The 23,909-nt window shown below is 63.2% G+C and overlaps 1 protein-coding gene across 1 annotated transcript in view; it reads right to left on the bottom strand.

The window, feature by feature from the left end:
- Positions 1-8,893: 8,893 nt before the first annotated feature.
- PWWP2B (PWWP domain containing 2B) overlaps positions 8,894-23,909 on the bottom strand; it is a 41,787-nt gene continuing 26,771 nt past the window's right edge. Inside the window, exon 3 of the mRNA XM_058698201.1 lies at positions 8,894-10,337. Coding sequence (XP_058554184.1) covers positions 10,282-10,337 — 56 coding nt within the window. The 3' untranslated portion in view covers positions 8,894-10,281. The remainder of the gene's footprint in view (positions 10,338-23,909) is intronic.

Here is a 23,909-nt window from a genome sequence, read left to right as displayed (position 1 = left end):
CAGGCTGGGCCCCCCAGCTGCACACCTCGTCCCAGGGGAGCCCGGGGCGCCTCGAGGAGGCAGGCCAGCCCTCCGCCTCTGGGCAGTGCAGACTCCCGTTCCTGGGAGAACCCCGGGTCTCTGCTCCCACGACCCCCACCAGGGAGGCAGGGACACATACGGGCTCCCTTCTACAGCAAGAGACAGCCATTCTGAGAAGTCTCCGGCAGAAAGGTCACCGCCAGCCTGGAGATGCTCCCCTTGGACGTCATCAGCTGCCCGAAGGCAACCCCTCTCCCCAGCCCGTCCCCTGCATGGTGCCATCCTCTCTGGGACCCGAGTGCCCATCCACAATGCCAGGGCAGGGCCCGGTAGCCAGGGAGGTCCTACCCAGGCACATGATGCCTGTTGGTTCATTCATTCATTTGCTCAGCCGTGTGTCTAGTGTTCTTGAGCGCCCCCACGTGAGCGGCCAAATTAGTGCTGGGGACGAGAAGCAGTTCACAGCCCTGGGAACAGACGGGCACTGGGCAGGCGGGGAGAGAGGCCTGGGGACCTGATGGGAAGGAGACGGGGAGGTTGGGAGGGTTCTAGGGAGGAGATGAGGCCTGAGCTGGAGAGCTTGGGGTGGGGAGGAGACACGCAGGGTCTCAGGAAAGGAGAGAGACGGGCAAGGCCCTGGCTGGGCTGGCAGGTGAGGGCAGAGTGCACTCTGGGAGGGCCCCCGGAACCCCTGTCCCCAGGCAGACCCCCACCCCCTCTGGGACTTAACGGCTGTAACTCTGGTCAGGCACAGGCTGAAGAGTAAGACGGAAGACAGGAGCGTCCGTCACTGACCCTGCAGAAAGGGAAGCCCGTATAGACAGTGTGACAGTCACCTGATGGCCGCCTGGCTGCGGCCGCCCCCCAGGTCAGGAGGGACAGGGTAGCAGGGGATGAGGGTGCTTGCTCCGCCCTCCCCAGCGAGGCTGGCTCAGGCCCAGGACAGACCCCTCCCCACTTGGGTCCTGCAATAGGGGCATGCAGACGGCTGTCACCCTGCATCCTGCTTCCTGAGGCTGCCAGGCAGACGTGGACAGCATCACGGACAGCCCACGGTTGGGCAAAGCTTGATCGTGATGGTTTGCATGAACCACAAAGCAAGCAGGAGCTGTTCTCCACTGTAACTCACAGGGCATCTGCTGAAGGGTTTGAACTGGCTCCAAACCTACTCGGGCCAAAACCGCTGAGCTGGGACTTCTTTCCATTCCGTGCAGTCCCCGCTCCTCAGGGGACTCCTGCCCCTGTGGACGGAAGGGCCTACAGACACCCCGGCTCCATCGTGGGCAACCGGCAGTGACAGGACTTGGGGCTGAGGGAGGGGGTGGCCCTGGGCAGGAGGCCACCACATAGCACCGAGGTTGTTCTCACCTGACAAGCAGGTTTGGCCCTGAGCCTGTGCTTCGGGCACCTGGTTCCTGGCTGCCCGGCCACCTCTGGCAGATGCCGATTGCCCCCGGGGGCTGCGTGGGGTGCCCACCTCACCTCTAGGCATGAGGCCTGGCTGCCTGGGAGGAGGTCCCACGTGCTGGGAAAATAAAGGTCCCCAGTGTCCTAAACCCTGGACCCGTGACTGTGTCACCGTGCACGGCAAAGGGGATTCAGGTTGTCAGTGGAATGAAGGTTGATAGACAGCTAACGTGAAGATGGGGGGGGGGGGGGGGAGGGACTCCTTTTCTTCCAGGTCTCCTGCGGCGGCTCCACGTGATTGTAGCCAGAGGGTCTTTGGTGCACCCTTCGTGCTGTGGGCTCTGGGAGTTTGTGGGCAGCAGGAAGAGGGCAGGGGGCAGCGGGGTCGGCATGGGAGCAAGGCACGTGCTTGTGCCCGGAGGGCGCCCTCTGTTGGCAGATGTGGCGCGGCCGTGGGTCCTGCAGCATGGGGCCACCTCCTGGCGTGGCTGCACCTGTGACCCACCAGGGCACCCCGGGGGCGGGGCGGCGCTCTGCCTACGCCTCCTCGGGCTCACCTTCTCTCGCTCCCCGGGCACCGCTCACCCAGCTGGCTCCTGGGGACTTGCTCTGAGTGTCACAGGAGGCCCTCTCTCCCGGGAGTCTCTTGGCCTCGATGGCCGAGTCAGCTTGTCTCTTGAGAGTGTGCTCCTGTGGTTCCTTCTTCCCCTGCCCGCGGCCCCGCCCCACACCTGCCCACACCAGGGCGCCGGAAATGGCAGGATGGGAGCCACGTGGCCTCCACCACCAAGCACTGAGGCCACTGATGGCTCCAGGTGGGGTCGGCACTGGGTGCGGGTCCCCTGCACTGAGCTTTGGGTGCATGGAGCCCGTCTTTGCGCCGTGTGGGGCGCACGCCTGGGGCCAGAAAGGCCTCTCTGAGACCCCTGTGGTGCTAGAACCGCAGACGTGGTGTCCCGTCTCTCTCCTGACGTCTGAGAGCGCCTCCCTCTGGGCCCTGCCCTGGGCGGCTCCCCAGGCTCCAGTGCAGGGCTGACAGCCAGCACCGCCAACCGGGCAGCGTTTCTGGCGGCCACCTTCGGAAGGGGCCGGAGAAACCGCGCCCCTTCCCCTTGGCTCTCAGCCAAGCGCAGGCAGGACGCGGCCTGCCCCGTGAGGCGTCGCTTCGTGGCTGTCCTGAGACGCCACCACACGATGTGTCTGTAAACACGGAGGCACCCCTGAAGCCCACCCACATCCTCACCGCCCCAGGCCCCTGCCGCTGTCCTGCGTGTCCATTCGCCTGCCCTGCTGGCACTTTGTGAGGACGTGGAAAGGTACGTGGCTGGGGCAGGCACCTCCCAGGCATGGGCAGGACCAGAGAAGAGGTGCTGGGTGCCAGGGCCGGCATGACCCACTCAGGCGACGCTTGCGGGGGGCTCTGGGCTCTGTGATCCATAGACCCCAGGAAAGCAGGTCTGGAAACCCCCGGGAGCCAGAGCCCGAGGCGAGCTGGAAGATTCCAGACCCTGGGGCAGCTCGTCCACCGCAGACTCATGTCTGAGCATCCAGCAGCTCTTAGAGAACATTGCTGTCCTCAGAGAGCATCATGGTTGCTATGGAAATGTCACCTCACGGGGACAGCAGTGTTCTGTCTGGCGGCTCCCGGAGGCCCAGCACAGGGTGCTCGGTGCTGTCCTCACCCCACCTTGCTTCTTCCACGCTGTCCCCGTCCCCCCCGCCCCCCGCCCTGGGTGGTGCTGCCGCAGCGCTCTCCCGTCCGAAAGGGACATTTAGCCCCTCCCTCCGTCCCCCCTCCCTGGCCTTGGGTCCTGGTCAAAGGACTCGCCGTGAAAGCCGACAATGCAGCGTATACGGGCGGTGGGTCCCCTCCGAGGCTGCCTGTTTCCCTGTGTCCCCCTGGCTTGCGCCCAGGCCAGAACACCTCCTCTAGGTGCCCCTCGAGGGGCTAAGCCCCCGACAGGGGAGGGGAGGCGGGAGGCCCCTGCCTCCTGTCCCGCCTGCCAGTGTCTGCTCTCACTTGTCCTGTGCCACCCCTGCTCGGTCCTCCGCCCGCGGCGCCTCCCACTTCCGCCCCGGCTGCTCTGTGTGCCGTGCAAGTCCCTGGAGAGCGTCTGCGCAGGTGAACAAATGCTTCCAAACCCTTGCTTTGGGAAGAAGTGATTGTGTCTGGGTCTCTGGAGGCCCCGGACCCGTGGGAACACTGCCTGGGACCATTGCTGCCCCCCTGGGGCCCTGGCCCTGCTTCCGTGGCCATTCGGGGGCCGCGATGCCAAGAAATGTCAGCAGGGGGCACCACCGCACCGTGGCGACCCCTCGCCTGCAGCTTCGCAGGCCGACACCAGGGAGTGAGGGTCTTTCCACGGCTGGGACCTACAGCCGAGCCCTCAGCAGTCCCTGGCGGGGCTCTAGGCCACGTCAGGATTGTCCCCAGAGGGGCTCAATGGAACAGCAGGGACTCCCCAGTCCCAGAGACGCGTGTGGGGCCTGCTATTTGCAGGAGCCTCACACATCTGGAATCTTCTGCACACCTTAGGAGGGGGTAACGTTTCTGGGGTTCAGAAGTGGAAACTGAGGCACGGAGCTGTTTGTCGCCTCCTGGCTTAGGTCCAGCTGCTTGGACGTGGCCAAGTGGAGCCCACTCCTCTTTCCAGGACTCTGCCCCTGAGCTGTGGGTGGCCCAACCCAGAAGGGGCACCTGGGCCTTGGGGGTCCAGTCTTGGAGGTGCTGGAAATGCTGCGGTTCCAGGTGGGCCTGGGCCTGGAGAGTAGAGGCCTCAACAAGACCTGAGCCAACTCCCCGTAGATGGAGGGGTCGGCCCTCCATTCCTGTGGCCAGGCTTCTTGGGGCCAAGGAGCTGGTACAGATACACTCACAGGTGAGCATGAGGGGTGTGGGCCTGGGGGCGGCATGGGCCTGGGGGCGGCGTGGGCCTGGGGGCGGCATGAGCCTGGGGGCGGTGTGGCCAGGGTGCATAAGGAGGCAACATGCGTGGTGGTGGCTCTGCCTTCTGCAGTGTGGCCAGAAGAGGGCCCCCAGGCCCTGCAAGACTGCATGGACCACCCAGAGGCTGCAGGGCCAGGTTGCTGGGTGTTCATTGGGCGGCAGAGGGCCCCAGGGCTGGGCTGGCTCAGGGTGCGGCCTCCTTCCGGCTGGAGCCCTGTTGGCACTTTGGGCTGGGCCCCGATGGCAACTCCCTCCTGCTCCCGGGACTGGGCGGCCACTCTAAGCCACTCCCCAGGTACAGCACGTGGCTGTGCCAGGAGGAACCCCGGGGGCCTGCAGGGTCATCCTCCCCACTGCCACCCTATTGGGCTCACGGTTTTCGGCCAGGGGCTGCAGCTCACCGTGCCGCCCACCCTGTGACACCACAGTCCCTGGGGTCCCAACAGCCCACGCACATCTGGGGCGAGGCCGGCACCCTCCGCTCCCCTCCTCCTCTCACTTCTCCCAAACCTCCACACGGTCATGGGCACGCGCTCCCCTGTGCGGGCCACACTTGGGCCGGGATGGTGCCGGGCTGGCACCTGGGCCCTCAGCAGGCCGCCCTCTGGCCGCTGCCCTGGGGTCTCCCCGCAGGGGCAGCACACATCACCCCTGCAGAGAGACCCCCTTACCTGCCGAGGCCGCCCGGAGACCTCAGGTGGTGGTGGCAGTCGTGACTGTCCCCACGCTGGGGGCTTGTCCCTAGTGCCTGGGCCCGTTCTGTGCCCTGCGGAGACCAGACAGGACCAGCATGCCATGCTGCCTGGACCCCTGAGGCCTCATTCTGAACATGTCTGACCCTCGTCCAGCCCCAGGAGGCCCCTGGAGTGTGCCCTGGCATGGGGGCCAACATCCGTCCCACAAAGGCAGACCTTACCTTGAGCCAGGCCTTGGTGCCTCATCTATCAGACACAAGGTCCCAGCTCAGAAGGCCTCATGGAGGCTGGGGAAGATGCCCGGGCCACCGCCGTAGGCCACATGCAGGAGGCGGTGTCCTTGGACCTGAGCTCCATCCAGGTCCTCACCCCTGGGGTCCCTCGCCTGCCCGGAGCTGACCACGCCAGCCTCCAAGGTCTGAGAGGGTGGGAGAGGTGCCCACCCCCACCCTTCCTGTGTGCAGGACTCTGTTTACCCATATGTGGAGCCAGAGGGCCCCTGGGGCTCTGACCCCCTGACAGGCTCCTCTCCCCTAGCCGGGGGCATCCTTTCATCGCTTTGGAGCAAGCCCCTCGGAGGAGTCCCCAGGGCGCAGAGACCACCATATGGCAGGTGGGGGAGGGGGGACAGAGGAGAAGGCAGAGGCACCAGGTCTGCCCTCCCCCCGCTGGTGCAGGTCCCAGAGCAGCAGCCCACGGGCCCCGGTCAGCGCTCAGCTGGACACACTCCTGCCTCCCCAGCTCTGCCTCCTGAGACGCGTCCGCCTCTCGGCCGCTGTCTGGGGAGGGGCTGGGGGTCGGGGAGAAGGTGGGTCGGAACTCCAGGTCCAGGGTGTCGTGGGGGGAGGGACTCTCTCCGTACCCCCAGGGTGACCCGCCCTGGCCCCTCTCCCCTCTCTCTCCCTTCACCAAAGGCCTTGCCTAGAAATCCACAGGCAGGGCCAAGCTGCCTCTCTGCCGGCTGAGACCCCCTCCTGCCCTTGCCCTGCTCCTAAGCGCCACAGCCTTCCCTCTGTCCAGGGGTCATAAGAACAAGCTGGACCAGCAGGAAGTCCTGGGGGTCGGGTGGGGGTGCTTCTGGGCACAGGGAGGGGCTTGGCCAGCCAGGTCCCTGGGCGGGGTGGGGCGTGTGTCTCCAACCCACCGTCTGGGCCTCCCAGTGCTGAGGGCGACGTCCACTGGGTTGGGACCCACCTCCCTGCCCCGCCCCCCAGCACCTCTGTTCCAGCCCCAGCACCCTCCTGGCATCTGGGGAAGGCCAGCCTGGCCTTCCCTGCTGGCCGGGTCAGTACAACTCCGAACACGAACGTCTGACGGGAGGCGCCAGAATAACACAACGCACAAAGGCAGTGTGAATCTTTCATAGACGAAAGCACAGCCACATTTAAAGACAGGATCCGCGGGGCCCCTGGGTGGCTCAGGCGGTTGAGCATCTGTGACTTCGGCTCAGGTCATGATCTCACGGTCCGTGGGTTCGAGCCCCCCATCGGGCTCTGTGCTGACCGCTCGGAGCCTGGAGCTGCTTTGGATTCCGTGTCTCCCTCTCTCTCTGCCCCTCCCCTGCTCACGCTCTGTCTCTCTGTCTCTCTCTAAAATAAAAAATAAAAATAAAACTTTAAAGAGGGGACCCTCGCTGTGAGGAACGCGGCCCGCCCTCCATCCCAGGGTCACGCGAAGCTTCTTCGTTGGGAGGCGCCCCACGGTGCAGGCCACGCCCTTCAGGCACCTCCACCAGCTCCTCCCACCACCGCACCCGGGCTGCCCCCCTCCCTGTCCTCAACAGGTGCCCACGTGGCCCTATGGCAGGGTCTCTGGTCATGATCTCACGGTTCGTGGGTTCGAGCTCCGGAGGACAGACAGGTGGCTCCTGGCCCCTCACCCCGCTGGCCCACCCGTGATCTCCTCTTCCTTTCCCCCCAAAACGAAACTTCTTTTTGTATTTTCACCTTTTCTATAATGGGCAGCTTTTAGAAAACTTATTTCATTAAAATTCAAAATTTTTATTTTAAAAGCACAAAGTGCAAGACAAAGCAGTAGGTTCCCGGGGGAGCTTGGGGAGCCCGTGGGCACAGGGGGCACGGGGCCCGGAGGGGCGTGGTCGCCCGCTGGAGGGGAGCAAGGGGTACCCCCAGAGGCAGGGAATGGGAGCCAAGGATGCTATTTCTGTCTGGGGGGCGGGGTTCTCCCTCTTTGTGCTTAAGGAAAACTGTTGCCCAACACAGCGATGAGCAGCCTTGTCCCGGGGGCCTGTGGCGTCCCCGGGGGGCCATCACTTAGGCTGTATTTTAATGAGGAATCCGTACAAGCAATTTGTTTCCTGCCTCTGCCAGGCGCACCATTAGCTTTCTCCCAGAGACAGGGGACAGCTCCTTGGCTCCGGCCTCCCCACGGGCCCCCGGGACGCCAGGCCTCCCCTCCCCTGCCGGCCCTGCCCTTCCTTGCTCCAGGGTCTGAGGTGTCCCTGGCAGCCCGTCCTGCCGGAAGCGTTGTGGGGCGCAGTGCTCTTGGTGCCCTGGCGTCCCCGAGGACGGTGCAAGGGTCTAGGAGGCCTCCTCTCTCTCCCTGGGGCGAGGCCAGCCTCTTCTAGGCTCGAGGCAGCCCCCGCTGAAGGCCCTAGGCCTCCCCACACAGCAGGCTGCCGGAAAGTCTGCCATCCACCTGTCAGCACAGGCCAGCGAGGGGCCCCACAGAACTGGCTTTTCCAGCCACCCCGCATCCCCCGCCTCTACCAGGCCCTGGGCCCCTGGGGGTGCAAGCTGGGGGTGGGGGTGGGGGTGCTGCCAGGGAGAAGAGAAGATGGCTCTCCTGGTGGCCTGGGCCTTGAAGAGAAAGAAATAGGTTCTTGTGTGCCCAGTGACTCCCGTGCCCACTGGATCCCAGTGGGGAGGGGGGAAGGGGAAGGGAGGGGAGGCAGATGTGGGGGGAGGGAGGGATACCAGCGAGACCCCCACTGTGTCTCGTGCTTGCACTCACTATCTGCACACGCACGGACACACACACACACACACACACGCCTCGCACCCGTGGCCTTTCGTTAACCCCCTGCCCCGCGTGGTGCGGCCCACCCAGCCCTGCCCAAGGTGCCAGGAGCCCATGGCTGGGGGTGGGGGGGGGGTGGGGAGGGGGGGGGAGAGGGCACCCTATGTTGCCTCCGCCTGCTGGTCCTGGCCACCATGTGGGCCACCTTGGCTGCCCTGAGGGCCCCTCACCCCAGCAGGAGGAGGGAGAGGCCCGGGGCGTGTGGCCCAGCTGGCAATCTCACAGGCCCTTCAGGCCCTTCCTGAGCTGCTGATTCAAAGCCTGAGGCTCGAAGGTCTCTACAGACACCATGTCCCAGCCTCCCAGCCTCGAGGGACCCCACACCCACGTCAGGCTCGGGTGGGACTCTCCCCAGCCCCCCCCCCACCCCTCCCATGGGACCCAGCAGCTCCCCAGGCCCCTCTCTCCTCCCCAGAGGGCCTCCAGGCCAGCTGACCATGTGGCTGGAGCCCAGGGCCCTGGGGAGCCGCCAGAAAGGGCCTTGCGGGAGGCTCAGGGAGGCCCTGGCGCCCTCCCCGCCCTCCCCTCCCCACCCCCAGCTCCCCTGCACTTCCTCTGCCTCTCCCAGTGAGTCAGCAGGGAGCTGAGAGGCCATCTCTGAGGTCTGCCTAGGGCCCTCCCCGGGAGTCCAAGCTTCTGGAATGCTCCACACCTGAGGCTTCCTCAGCATTTGACCAAATATGGGGCCCTGCCCATCTCACCCCACCCTACCCCACCAGCCCCACCCCACCCCCACCCCTGAGTCAGCCAGGCTCCTGCCCCGGAGGAGGCAGGACCAGAAGACAGAGAGCTGACCCTGGGGTCCCACCTCCTCCCTCCTTCTGACTAACTCCACTGCTGAGCTCGAGAGCTGACCAGGGCCTAGCCTTTCCCTCCCCCTGAAAGTGCCTTCCCGGTGCCCTGGGAGAGGGGCAGGGGCCAGAGGGTGGAGTCAGGAGCTGCTGGGAGTCACCAGACACTGTGACTCTGGCTGGGGCCTCACGACTGGGGGTGCAGCCCTGGGGGTCCCAGCGCCCAGATCCTGTGGGGAGAGGGGAGGTGTAGCTGCCCAGGGGCTCCAGGACGCGGGCAGAGCCAGGGAGCCCACCCAGGCAGAGCACGGCCTCAGGGGCAGGTGGCCTGTGACAGGGAGGCTGTCTAGGCCCTGCTGGGCACCCGCCCCCCATTCCAGCCCCAGGGACTTCAGGGAAGAAAGGGCTGAGCACAGGCCTTCTCCAAAGGGAGACCAAGCCCCCGGGCAGAATGTGGGATGGTCTGATGGCTCCCACACTCATGGGGGTGCCTCCTCATGCCCAGCTTTGGGGGCGCCAAGCAGATCGAGGGGTGTCATCCTGTTGTCCTCAGCAAGCTAGCACTGCCCGTACCAGGGGCTCTGGGAGCCACAGCTGGGGCAGCTCCTCCAGAGGGGAGGCTGGCTCCACCCGCAGGGACCCATGGCAGGACCCCAGGGTTGACAGCAGGTTGTGGCCCTGGAGTGGCACGTCCACAAGGTCCTTATGGGATCGGCAGGACATCTGTCACAAGCACCCAGACGCTGACCCGCCCCCAGGACTCTCCCATGCCCTGCCCTGCCATGACCCACGGAAGTCAAACAGCCAAGCCCCCCGGGTGGGCACCTCGGGACCAGGCCCTTGGACACAGCCTCCGCCTGGGGACACAGTCCCTGCCCGGGGACACAGCCCCTCCCCGGGGACACAGCCCCTGCCCAGATCTCCAGTGGGGTCTGGGTCCCCCTCCTCTCTGCCATGTGGACCCGTAGTCGGCTCTGGTGACCTCAGGGAGGAACACCTCGCCCCGTCCACTGGGCCCGCAGAGCAACCTTTGGGGTCTGGCTCTTCGGAATGTTCCCAGCCCTCCCTCTACCTGGCAACCACAGTGCACGGACGTGTCCAAGCACATGAAGTAGAGACAAGGCCCGTCGCGCCCGCCCCTTCCTGTGGTGCCGGGTCATCTGGGGCGTGGATGCTTCCGGATGCTTCCAGGAGATGCCCTGTTCCCTGCTGTTCCCCGTCGTTCCTCCCCCTCCTGCTCCTGCTGGTGCCGAGGGGACCTGACCCGTCAGCCTTCGGGGCTGGTGACTTCGCTGGTCACGATACAGAGGTGTGCTAAGAACTCGCTTTGGTCAATGACGCACCCCTGCCCACACGCATGGGCACCCACCTGCTCCCACGGTCAGCTCGGAGGAGACAGAGCAGGGCCAGCGGGAGCTTCAATGTTTAAATGAACATCTAAAAACAAAAAAATAAAATTGAAATCAAGATACAAATCAGGAGAATTGGGGATTTTAGCCAGCTTCATTTTTTTAAATAGATGAACATTTTTTTTTTAAGTTTAATTATTTTGAGAGAGAGAGAGAGAGAGAGGGAGCACAGGTCACATTGCCAGCAGAGAGCCTGACGCGGGGCTCGAACTCACAAACCGTGAGATCATGACCAGAGCCAAAGTCAGAACTCAGACACTCAACCGACTGAGCCCCTAAACGCCTCCAACCAGTTTTATCTTTTTTAAATTTTTTTTAACATTTATTTATTTTTGAGACAGAGAGAGACAGAGCATGAATGGGGGAAGGTCAGAGAGAGGGGGACACAGAATCTGAAACAGGCTCCAGGCTCTAAGCTGTCAGCACACAGCCCAACGTGGGGCTCGAACTCATGGACCGCGAGATCATGACCTGAGCCGAAGTCAGCCACTTAACCGACTGAGCCACCCAGTCGCCCCCGACCAGTTTTATTTTTAATTCTGTTTCTGCGTCAAGTTGTAGGCACGAATATCTCCAATCACCAGCTCACGTTTTCTAGAACTCATTGTTTTGGCGGGTGCCACCTGCGGCCTGCTGTGGCTCGTCCATCTGTCCCCTCTCGCGGGACAGGTATGGCATCGGCTCCACGCCCAGCAGATGGAATTAAAAGGACAGATAATAACGAGTGCCGGGGAGGGTGCGGTGACAGCAGAGCCCTGGCTCACGGCCGGCGGGAATGCACAGTGGCGCCGCCACGGAGGACAGCCTGGCGGCTCCCCGAACGTGAGTCACCCCATGACCCGGCAGCCCACTCCTAGACATGTGCCTGAGACATGAGGACACGCGTCCGCGCGAGGCGTGTGCACGCGTGTTCTCAGCGGCCGGGGCCCGGCAGGCAGAGGCTGGAAGTGAGCTGAGTGCCCACGGGCGGCTGAAGTGCGGCACAGGCGCGGGGACCGTTTCTCAGCTGCAGAAAGGAGGGAATCACGGACACGCGCGAGCCGCCGAGCAACATGGCGAGTGAGGCTCTCGAGGGGGCCGGGTGCAAAGTCCACGTACCGTCCGGCTGCATTCACGTGAACAGTCCAGGAAAGGTAAAGGGAAGGATCCAGAGAGCGGATTTGTGGGGGCCAGGCGCTGGGGGAGGGGGGTTGCCCGTACCGGGCAAGGGGGAGGCGCTTGGCCTGGAGGTGACGAGCTCTTCCAGAGTTGCCTGAGGTGGTGAGGTGAAGGGCACAGACGTTAGAGCTCGATAAAGCCATTTTGCAAACGGTTAAGGACAGGACCCCTCCAAGTTTCTAGAAAATGCACCAGAGTGCTTAAAGAGACAGGAGAGGTCACCACCGTGCGCTGCAGGGCGGGAGTCTGCTCCTGACCAGGGGCCTCCAGGGACCACTCACGGTGCCCACGGCGCCCACGGGTCCTGCTCCTCGGGGGCCACACTGCCGGTGCCCTGCGGGCTTGGCCCACGCGGCGGAATTCAGGGCTGCTGTCCCCGAGGGGCCCGAATGCCCGGGACCCTCCTGGTCGGATCTAGCAATCTGTCCACTAGCACACCGCTGGGGGGCACGGCCTCTCAGACCAGGACAGACACGCTCATCGAGGGCTGTTCACAAACACGGAATCTCGGCAGCAGATAACATGTCAGGAGCAGTGGATTCTTTGGGGGACGCTGGGTGGGGGGTACCGGGGGGCCATTAAGGTTCTTTTGGTTTTGAACACATGTTAACGCATGAGAAACTGTGTGAGAAGTGATGCTGATTTCCACAGCACTGTCCACGCGCGCACCTGTGTCCCTGCGAGCGTGCCCGGATGTGCGTGGTTCTCCAGGAGAATATGCCGGAGGCAACTGTGAGCGCCCTGGATCGCGGGAACTCTAATTTTCTTCTTTACATATTCGTTTCTACTTTCTTAGCGAGACACGATAAACAGCTACAGTTTTTGTAACCGGAGCAGAACAGAACAACAGTATCCACAGAAAGGCTGGCCCTGGGGGGCAGGGGGTCTGAGGGCGGAGAGGGGCTCTGAGGACTGGGTGGGGGGGTAGCGGGGGGCTCTGAGGGCGGCCTCTGTTTGCAGGAGCTGAGGTCACTTTCTTGCCCGAGTTTGTGGAGAGGCCGCTCCTGCGTTGAGGAGGAAATCCCCACATTTGCGCAAAGCCAAAGCCACGGTGAGGCTGGGGTCCAGGCTGAGCCGGGCAGGACCGGAAGCCGGCAGGCCCCAGCCCCAGGGGCGAGGCCATGTCATCCAGGAGTCTGAGAGCCCTGGAGCCTGGGTGGGCTGATTTCGGGTCACATTCCTGCTGGTTTTCTCTGTCCCCTGTGGTGCTCCGGACACACGGCCTGGATTCGTGGTGCACCAGAGGTCGACAACAGCCTTTGTACTTTGCAGAGGCGTCCGGTGGGACCCAAACCCCAGAGAACCCCCTCAGAGGGGCAGGAAGGCCTCCCTGAGGCTCTGGCGTGTGGGGGAGCGGCCCCTTCCCACATCTCGATTTCCTGGTGACTGTAGGAAGAGGGGAGACACTGGGGACCAAGAGAGACAGAGAGAGACAAAGGGAGAGACAGGGAAGGAGGTTGGGACAGAGAGAGATTTTAAGGAGCTGGCTAACACGACTGAGGGGGACTGGAGAGCCCTAAATCTCCAGGGCAGGCCACAGGCTGCACACCCAGGGGAGAGTTGGGGTCCAGAATTCCTCGGAGACAGAACTCCCTCCTTCTCAGGGGACCACAGTCTTCTTCTCTTGAGGTCTTCAACTGATTGTATGAGACCCACCACATAATGAAGGGTATAAAATGGTGGGAAAATTATATATTGGCCTCTGTCCCCTTAGAGAGAGGTCCTAAATCCCTCAGAATTTCCCGGTGACAGGAGTGTCTCTGGGTCTAAGAGGTGACTCTGAGTGGGCTCCTGGACGGGGGCCAATCACCAGAAAGAGCAGGCTGCGGTTAGAAGCTAAGAACTTTCCTCCCCACCCCTCCCCCATCCCCCCTTTGCTCAGGGCACCTGCGCTGAAACCCAGACCTAGCCCCAGGCTGAGCCCCGCCCCCGCCCCCCTGGGCACCAGCAGGCGCCCGTCGTAGGGGGAGAAGCCCCTCCCCTCTCCCAGCCTCCCTGGGCCAGACGTCGAAGGCCAGAGGCCACCTGACGTTGTGGGTCTGTTCTGTCCAACCTGGTGCCCAAGTTCTCTCAGTTAGTTTGAACACAGACCAGTCCCGCCACCAAAGCCATGGTTCTGCCATTGCTTCTGGAACTGGGAGAATCTGTGCTAAATTAGACTCAATAACAATTACATAATGAAACGCTCCTCCCTCTCTCTCTCCTCCTCCAGACGGGGCTCACGTTGAACCAAGCCTGACAGCCTCCATTACCGCAGAAAGGCTTTCAGCAGGAGCATTGATTTCCCGCCCGGGTCATTTATATCCTTGGGCGGACCCCGCGCACGGGCACCCGCTGCTCGGGCCAGCCCTGCACGGCCGGCCAGGGGGCCCCGGGGCTCCGCCACGGGATGTCGGCCACGGTGGTGATTCATTCCTCAGCGTCGGGTTGACATCTCGTTTGTCTTGATCCAACGTTAGCTCAGAGGCGGAAACGTTTTTGTTTCAGGTGTGAACCGTAAACTGTGCGTGTTTTTATTCCTTCATTTGCCGCCAGCGCAGGCGCAGTCCAGTCAGCAGAGAGGAAAATCTATATATCTATCGGCTCCAATGTGCATCCCTCCAGGGACGGGGTCCACATCCGGCCTGCGCCTGGGGGCGTGGGCGTGGGGGGTGGTCACATCTGCTGCTGAACAAAGGGCGCCCTGGGGCCACTGACCCCCTGAGCACACCCCAGTCCTGCCCCCCGCCCCAGGACCTGCTCCCTCTCAGCCCTTGGGCGGGTCCAGGCCCTTTGGGGGCTCTGGTGGCTGGGGCTGGGCCTGGAGAGTCCCGAGAGCCTCCCCGTGTGGCCTCCCTGCTCTGCGCCCGTCCATGTGGCTGCTTCTCCAGGGAGCGGAGGCCCCAGTCACAGAGTGGCCACGAAGCTCCCGTGTGCAAGTGACCTCAGAGCTTTCGTTTCATCTCTGGTCCACTCCTCAACACGGACTCACGCAGGCAGGCCCCAGCATGGGGCACGGACGGGGCACGTGGGCTCCAGGTACCTCCAGTCAGCCCCCGCCCCCGGCACTGCCCGGTGGCCTCCAAGCTTGTCCCCACATTGCTCCCGAGGAGCCTCCACAGGGTCTGCCCCAGTCCACACTTCAGACCTGCCTGGGACCTCCCCCCAGGTCCCCAGGCCCCAGGCGAGGGGCCACCAAAGCTGTTGGCTCTCCTAGCCAAGGTCCACACCCCCACAGCCCACAGAACAGGCCTGTGGCCCCTGGGGGATGGTCTTCTTTCCTGATGGCCCGGACTGTTTACCTGGTGCGGCCCCATCACTGACACGCAGATCTAGGGGAGGCAGCGCCTGAAGGACGTGACGTGAGGGCACCCTGCCCTCCAGAGTGACCTGCACACCCACCCGCCCGCGGCTTAGCCCCATGACCCCCACAGCTCCAAAGCCACTCCTCAGAACCCATGGGCCAGGGGGACTCGGGGACCCCACCCATCGTCCCCGGGAGGGGACGGGAGGGGACGGGAGGCCACCAGTCCCCACAGAGAGGCTGGGCAGGGAAAGGGAGGAGCCAACAGGAAGCTGGGGGTGGTAGGCTTTGAGGACCACCCCAGGAACTGGAGGAACCAACTGCTTCCTGCTGAGAGCTAGCCACGACCCCTCCCCTCCCCATGCCCCGCCCCCCCCCCAACCCTGGGTCTGCCCAGCTTCTTGGGCCAGGCCAGGGCTCAGTCCCGCCAACCACACAGGCAGGCCCGCTGTTGTTTGCCGGTGCGAATTTGCCAGAAGGCCCAGGGCAGGTGGGGAGTGGCCAGAAGTCCTTACCACGGCTACCTTAGCGCTTGGTTAGGCCAGGTTGCCTTCCCTGAGCCTCCAGGCACGAAGAGACACAGTCACACATGCCGGCACACAGACCTGGGACAGGCAGGCACACCCCACAAAGACCCACAACCGCAGACAGTCCCCGGACAGATGCCCTCACGGACACACACGACCCTCACCCCCACTCTCACACACACGCGGGGACACACCCTCCCACCTGGCGTCCCCGGCCTGCACCCCACAACAGGTAGGCAGGCCTGGCAGCTGGCTGCAGTTACCTAGGAAACGGTGTCACCATCGTGGCATCGCAGAGTCTCAGGGGCCCCCAGCAGGTGCCGGGCAAACCCCCCGGAACCTGCCTGGGACTCAGGCTGTAGGTAGGCACGGTCTGGATGTAAAGAAGATGGCCGGTGGGCAGAGCAGGCCTCACTGGGCGAGGAACAGGCCTGAGAGATGGCAGGGGCAGGCGAGAGCCCCCACCCCCACCGGGGCCCCCAGGGGCCACAACTCTGATGCCCCAGATCCTGAAATGGGCCCTGCCCTTGTCCAGCCATGGTGCCCACAGACCCATCGGCAGTGCCCACTGGGCGGGATCACTTCCTCAGACAAAAGCCGTCTCAGAGAGAAGGAAAGGAGCCAGGAAGAAAGCAGCCCGAGGTCCTGCCTCCCCAGGAGAAGGGGCAGGACAAGGACAGCGAGCTGGGCAGTAGGCAGTAGGGAGGGACATCTCTAAGCGGGGGGCGGGTTCAGGATAGGGGGCAGGCTTGGTCCTGCGCCTCTGCTGAGCCAGATGAGGGACCACTGCCAAGATCCAGGCTACCTGCTCGCCGACAGGTAGGGCTGAGTGTACCAGGACCTGCCTTTTGGGCTCTTGATGGGGCATAGGGATCTGCGCAGGGACATGAGCAGATGGGTGTTCAGAATGACAAGTATGCAAAGCTGGGGCAGGGGGAGCAGACGCCTGTCCTTCCTGCTGGGAGGTCTCCAGCACACCTGCCCCACTCCCTCGTTGGCTCAGAGCCAGGCCCCACATGGAGGGCGTGGCAGACACCACAGAAGGGACAGGGACAGTCAGTGGCTGAGCCCCCGGGCTGCAGGTTGACATTCAAGTCCCTCAAGCCCTGAACAGGCTGCCCATCATTCCCACTGCCTCACCGGGTGCCCAGTTGGAGCAGTGACTTAGGAAAGACCCTACCTGAGCCAGACCCAGCAGCCAGACCTCGAGGGGAGCGGGGGAGGTGATGGTGGACAGGCTGTTTCTGGGACCCAGGGGGTGAGAAGGGTCCCTGGTCCCGAGGAAGGAGGTCAAAACAAGTGGGGCAGAAAATGGCCTGTGTGGGCACGGGCAGGGGGACCGCAGGAGACCTGGGCACAGCGCCTGCGGGAGACAAGCCAGAGGGCCTCGCACGGGGCAACGGGTGGGGACCCTGAGCGGCTGCTCTGGCCCCGGGCTGGCGCCGACCATAGAGGTGCTGTGCACACAAGGCCACACTTCGAGGGTCTCTGTGCTCACGGACCCCTCCTGCAGAGGCCTTTCCCTACAGCCCCCAGGGTGATGCTCTCCCCTCTCCGCACCTGCACGGCCCTCCGCGCAGCCCCTGTGTCCCAAGGCCTGGGGCAAGCCTGCGGGGGGCCAGGCCCAGGCCGGGCCACACCTGCTCTGCGGGGCTCGTCCTGGACACAGCACTGGAGAGTTTGCACTGCGCCGTCCTTTCCAGGGCACTTACCACCGGGCGCGTGAGGAATCGCGTGGAGACGATGGCGGTGCGGGGGCTGGGCGTCCAGCCTGCTGTGGGCCCTCGGGAGCCAGACGCCCAGCTTCCCCCCGGCGCTGGGGCGAGGCTCCCGCCGCCACGGGGAGACACGGAGACGCAGACTTCACGCCTGCTCGGGGGTGAACGATAACTACCCTCCCTCTTGCAGCTTCTCCCAGCTTCTCCCAATGAACCCGTTTTCTGTCCGTGTGAGATCCCGGGGCCCAGCCCACTTGGCTGCTTGTGACGGTGTGGATTTCAAAGCCACATACTGGGCTTTCTATTCCCACTGGCGTGTGTTCTGACTCCACAAGCGTTTGGTGTTTCCCCCAGATCAGGGATCCTGAATTCAGGGGATCCGTGAACTCGGGCAGGAGAAAACGACACCTGTCTTTGCACAGACCTCCACCTGAAAGTTAGCACTGCCCTCCACTGGGAATGTCCCCGGTGCCAGGAATTTTCTCCGTAACCCACTGATGCGCCTGTGTCCCCGTCCTCTCGTGGCAGACGCTTCAAACGTCCACTCTTCCCACGACCGCCAAACCACGGGGCCTCTGCCATGCGGGGGACACACGCACCACCGCTTTGCACGCCTGCGTCTAGCCTTTTGATAATTATCTCAAAATAACTGCCTTCGTGTGTGAGCCTATGTGTCTTTATTCATTGAAAACCTAAATGAGCAGGTGGAGTGCAGGGGATTTTCAGGGCAGTGGCACTATGTCGTGTGACATTGTCACCGCGCGTTTGTCAGAACCCACGGAAGGTATGGGTTTGCACAGAGAGAGACCCTAGTGCAAACTATGGACACTAATTCATAGTAATGTACTGGGACTCGCTGGGTGACTGCAACAAAGGCACTCACTAGAGCAGTTGTGAACAGCAGGGGTGAGGCGTGGGGAGGGGAAACGGGAACTCTGAACTGTCTGCCCCATGTTTCTGTAACCCCAAAACTGCTCTGAAGTATAAGGCTCATTAATTTTTTGCCGTCTATGAATTATGGGAAAATATTGTCATCAGGCCTTACCCCCACACCCCCACCGGAGCATGGCGGGACTTAGGACAGCCCAGCCCCTCACCAGGCGCGAGTGGGGCGGCCGGTCCCAGGGCCACGCAGCCCTGGGTTCCACGGCCCGTGAGCCACAGGACAGTGGGCATGGGCATCTCCAGGGTGGCCTGTAGGAAGCGACGGTGATGAAAGGACAATCCGTGTTGACGCGTCCCACACACGCGCACGCACACGCACAGGCGCACATGTGCACGGCATCAGCAAATGGCCCCGCTCCAGGACATGCCAGAACATTCCATTCCCAGCTGTGCAGATCTGAAATTCTTCTCTGACGTTTTCCATTCTGACTGCACGTGTGATTTAATCTCAGCATTAAAGTTCAGAGTAATTAAACCAAAAACCTCATTTCGGAGGTTTTCCTGAGCTTCTGCATCGATGTTGGACACCTGACTCCGACCGTGGATACTGTGCCAGCGGGTAAAACCACCTCAGTCCCAGTAAACACAAGCCCGGCCCCAGATCCTGCAGAAAGAGGTGCCTTTTCCGCGAACCGACCCACCAAACTGTCTGTTTAGGTGCCCAGATCTGGCAGGATCTCGTTTCCGTTTTAAGATCTCAGAGCCAAATTCAGTGTAACAACCTAAACAATTAGCCTACTTCAGAGCGAATGTGTTTAAAGTTGGAATGTAACACATTAAATATTTCAAGGAAAAAAGGCTCACTGTGTGAATCAGAAAGTCAGGATTCCTGTAGAGCTAAGCCCAGAAGTGATGCTTGTTTGGAGGGAGCGCGGTCAGCCGGTGGGAGGCTCGTCTGCGTGCGGCATCCGCCGGAAGGAACACGGACGCTCCATTTTGCTGCCAGGAGAACGCGGCCCTGTGTCACAGGCCAGGGAGCACACGGCCGGCTGGGTGTGCACTCCACGCCTCGCCAGCACCACACGCTAGGTCCCTGAGTGTTTGATGCCCACCGCGAGACTGCTCTGGGGACACGGACGGGCTCCGAAACGCTGGGGGCTCGACCATAGAGGCTGGTGACACGAGTGCCCCATCCAGGGAAGAGGCGCCTGTGGGGTGGACACAGCTGTTGCCCGAAGGAGCACCCCGCGGGGTCTTGGGGCTTCTGGGGCCAGACGCTGAATGACCAGGCTGGTGGGGCTGGGGACAGGCTGCAGGTGGTGACCTCACCACCTTGTCACTATCCTCTCCAGCCTCCGTGGGCCAGCGCGATGGGCCAGCAGATCTTAACGCATCGTGTGGGCAGCCGCTGGTTAGGGACGGTCCCAAAGGGCTGACGTGCCGCAGCCAGACGCGTGTGAGAAAGGCAGCTTGAACAGTGGGCACCGGCAGGCTTGGGTGTGTCTGTGCACCCGTGTCTGGAGTCCCAGCCCCACCACTACCCTCAGTAGCTGCTGCCGTGGGTCGCGTGGGAAGTCCACATCCATGGGGTAGGGGAGGGCCAGCTCAGGCAGCAGGGCCGCAAGCCAGAGGGTCTCAGTGCCTGCTCCCCGGACTACAGCTGGGAGCTGGGGTCACATCAGAGCACCTGAGACTGCAAATCCCCATCACGACACCTTCACAAAAAGGACGTACGTGTCCATCACCCACGGGACCCCGACGTACACCGACACAGGACCCATGCGTGAGTGTCCTTGGCAGCGCTATTTATAATGGCCAAGAGATAGACACCACCCAAGGTCCATCAAGAAGAAGGCACATGAAGGACACGTGGCCCACGCGCGGATGGAGTGTGATCCTCGGAGGAGGGGGAGAAGCTCGAGGACGCGGAAGGGCGCTGGAGAGACCACGCTCGGGCGAGAGAAGCCAGGGCAAAGTCCACGTACTGTAGCATTCCATTTGCACCAAAAGTCCAGAACAGGCCACGCCTAGAGACAGGGCGCCAGGGGCTGGGGACCGCGTCAGGGGGCGACCGCTGTGCTCTGCAACCCCCGACTCTGAATGTTCTCAACACCGCTGAGTCGTACGCTGCGCGGGGGTGGCCGATGCAGCTTGTGCTGGTTTCCCGTCTCCCCAGAGGGCGGGGGCAGGTGGTCTGAGGCGCTTCCAGGACCCACATGCTTGTCTCTGTTGCAAACCCTACCTACGCTGATAACACACAGCCAATTGCTCAAACGAATCATCGAGACCGTTGTCTCTGCGACAAATAGCCATTAGGAGCTCCATGCTTCAAACTGCATCCAGATTAGGGACCTGAGGACTGGGACAACATCACAGCAGCTGGCCCTAAAATCTCCCCTTCCGGCTGCCCCGTGGGTGCCGATCCTGGGCACTGTCCCCAGCGGGACCCACGGGTGGTGGGAGGGAGCAGGTGGGAGCCGGTGGTTTGGGCAGGGCCTCAGTGACCATGCCGAAGCAGGCCTCAGCTGTGTGCCCCCAGCCCTCCTCTTTGTGGGGGAGGGACAGTCTCCTCCTACACAGACCCGGTGCAGGACCAGGTAGCCCAGCCGTGGGCCTCCTCCCCGTGGGATCTGCAGCCCATGGAGTGCCACTCCCACCGCGAGGGGTTCGGGCTCTCCCCACATGTTCCCCGAACCCCCCGTGCTGCCCACACCTATCTATGGCCCCTTCCCCTTTCTTCAGGCCTCCCTCCTGGGCCCACCTTCGCCCCGCCCAGAGCCCCTTGGGTGGGCCCGTGTTTGCCTCCCCACCTCTGCTCCTGTCAGCTTTCCTAGCTGTCCCGAGGCCCAACTCACACCCACTGGTCCAGGATGCACTCTGCATGTGGACACCCCTGCCCTGATAAGGACTGGATGTTTGGGCCCCCAAAATCCCTATGTTGAAGCTTAACCCCCAGCGGGCTGGGTTTTTTGTTTTTGTTTTTGTTTTTGTTTTTTTGGAGAGGAGCCTGGGAGGCGGTTACATTTAGATGTGTCTGTGAGGGTGGCCCCCCAGTAGGGTCAGCGTAAGAAGAGTGTAAGAAAAGATACCAGGCTCATTTTCTCCTCTCTCTCAACCACACAGAAGAAGGTGGCCGTCTGTGGACCAACAAGGGACGCTTACCAAACACCGTGAGGCACCTTGACCTTGGACCGCCAGCCTCCAGTCCGTGAGAAACCCAGGTCCATGGTACGTTGTCATAACAGCCCAAGCCGACTGACGGCCCCCTCCCCCCAGGAGGCCTCAGCCTCCGAATCCTTGTCTTCAAATGGGGACACTGATCCCAGACCCTTCTTCAGGTTCCCTGAGCTGTGCTCCCAGATTTGGGGCCCTGGGCCTCTGCCCTAAGCCACACTGGGGATGGAGGGGAGCCCCACAGCCCTGCCTCCCTCATGTGGTCAGTGATGTCCAGCCAGTCTGTAAAAGGGTCTGGGACACAGGGTCAAGGGTGCTGGCTGCCCTGCCAGAGGCCCAAGGGCCTTACGAACTGATGTCTGATCTCTAAGGTAAGGAAGCCAAGTCTGGCATCAGGAAGGACTGCTGTCCTTACAGGTGGGGCAGGAAGGGAGGCAGGCCCCGGGACTGTGTTCCTGAGCGGACCCGGGGCCCAGAAGGACCACCTGGGGACAAATGTGCAGAAGGCCCACCGGGCAGGGAAGGTGGGGGAGACGGTAGGTTCTTATTTTCTGCTTTAATTTTACTGATTTTCTACCACCAACAGTGGTTATTTCATAATTAGAGAAAAAGAACTCTTGCAGCAAAGGGAAGGCATGGTGGGGTGGGGGGTGGGGGAGCCACTTCTGCAGGACCCCGAGTGTCCAGGGCTTTGGGGCCCTTAAATCCGACTGACAGGATCAGAAATCAGCTGGAAGATGTGGGCGCCTGCGGCGACCCGACCCGCGAGGCAAAGCCCCTCAGCGCCAGTGAGGGCCCTGTGTTTGCTCTGCCCCCACCCCCACTGCCCCCAAGAGCAGGAGGCACGTGGTGGGTTCCTGTGCTTTCCTGGGGAGCAGAAGCGCAGTTGTGGGGCCTAGGGCCCCAGCCCAACACCCACCACGTGTGTGGCACAGCGCCCTGCCCCCATCATGAAGCCCAGGCCTCTCCAGGCCCAGGCCCCGGTGCGCCCCCAACGGCTAGTTCACAGAGCCCGTGGGGTCTGAGGGCCCGAGAGTGGTCGGCCCCCCTGGCAGGCGGCAGGATGGGCATAAACCTCGGGTTCCAAGCGCCTCCGGTAACACCCTGGCCAAGCCGTGCCCTCTCCAGGCCTGGGTCCCCCAACTGAACAATGGGGTGGCACCCCAGGTTGCTATGGGAATGCAGAGGGGGTTCTGTGGCAGGGGACCCGAATAGGAGGCCAAGTGGAAGCGGGTCAGAAACTCTGCTCTCCCTCCTCCATCCGGGGACCCTTCCATCCCCGAGGACGCCCCTCCAGCCCCTAGGCCCACCTCCACCGCATCCTCGGAGCCCCCCCCCTCCCGCCCCCGTCCCCGCCCCCGTCCGTCCCCGCCCGTCAACCCCGCCCCCCTGTCCCTGCCTGGAACCCATCCCTGTCAGCCTCGCCCGTCAGCCCCGCACCCGGTCAATCCCCCGCCCGCCCCCGCCCCGCCCGTCAACCCCGCCCCCTGCCCGCCTCCCTGCCCCGTCCCCATCCCTGTCAGCCCCGGCCCTGTCAGCCCCGCCCCCTGTCAATCCCCCGCCCGCCCCCCTCGCACCCCCTCACCCTCCCTTCTCCCCGTCCCTGCCCCCTGCCTGGGTCTTCATCCCCGTCAGCCCGCCCGCTCCCCGCCCTGTCCCCGCCCCATCCCTGTAAGCCCCGCCCCCTGCCAGCCTCCCCCGCCCCCGCCCGTCCCCACCTCTGTCAGCCCCTGCCCTCATGCTGCAGCCTGGTGGGGGGCACTGAGACCCCATCCCTTGGAGGAGCAGGGCATAGGCTGGGATGGGGCACGTGACAGAAAACAGACCCGGAAGTTCACCACCTGTCACCCTCCTGTCCTCCCCAGGCCTCGGACATCAAAAGCAATGCCAGCTGGCCGGGGGTCAATGACCATCGACCGGCCCTGGGGGAAGCAAGGACCCTGGTGACTGGGGTGGGGTGGGGGGTGGGCTGGCTCCTTCTCCCGAGTCCAGGCTGGGTGCGGGAAGGGGCCTGTGGGGCTGGAGGCTGAATGAGCCTCCCCCGGGGGGGCATCCAGGCCCAGGACGCACCAGGCTGGGCCTGGCTGGCTCCTGGAGCCACATTCCCCCTGTACCCTGCCCCCAGTCTCTTTGAGAGCTAAAGGGATAGGCTCTGTCCATGGGGGGCATGCCCAGACAGCCCTGTTCTCAGAGCAGAGCAGCTCCTGCAGGGGGTCCATGGGAGGCAGGGCCCAGAGCTGGAAGGGCCCGGGACTGCTCCCTCTGGGCTCCCGGATGTCCCTCCAGCCCGGCCTCGCATACTCCACACCCCATTTACACCCAGGACCTCATCACACTGAGCAAGCTGGCCCCTCCTGCCAGGGCCATGCTCGAGGTGGGGGGGGGGGGTCCCTCTGTCGAGACGACCTCCTCCCCAGCCCCTTCCAAGCTGGCACGAGCCTTCCTCCTCCTCCATTTTCCCAACCAGCACCCAGCACCTCTCCCCACCCCCACCCCCACCCCCACCCCCACCCCAAGCCCACTGCTTCCTGCTGCCCTTGTGCTGGCCCCATCCATCAGGGGCACGGTGGGGGCGGGTGGAGGGAAGGAGCAGAGCACCTGAGTCACCAGGGCACCCAGATGTCGTCAGGGACCAGCCACCTACCCAGGTTCGGGGCCAGCGCTGGGTGTGGGCCCTGCCTCCCAGTTCTTGGGAAGAATGACGGACTATCATGGACGGGCTTGCCGTGGGTACCACGAAATCAAACTGAGAAGAAAACACGATTAATTTGCCGCTTAAAGAAACAGTCACAAAGACTTAAAAAAAAAAAAAAGCTGCCTTCCCTTTTAATTAGATGCGCTGTCTGTCCCTGCAT

Source organism: Neofelis nebulosa, chromosome 13 (genome assembly GCF_028018385.1).
Source record: "Neofelis nebulosa isolate mNeoNeb1 chromosome 13, mNeoNeb1.pri, whole genome shotgun sequence".
Taxonomy (NCBI): domain Eukaryota; kingdom Metazoa; phylum Chordata; class Mammalia; order Carnivora; family Felidae; genus Neofelis; species Neofelis nebulosa.
Note: the sequence above shows the minus strand (reverse complement) of the source record. Positions and strands in the feature narration are given on the sequence as shown.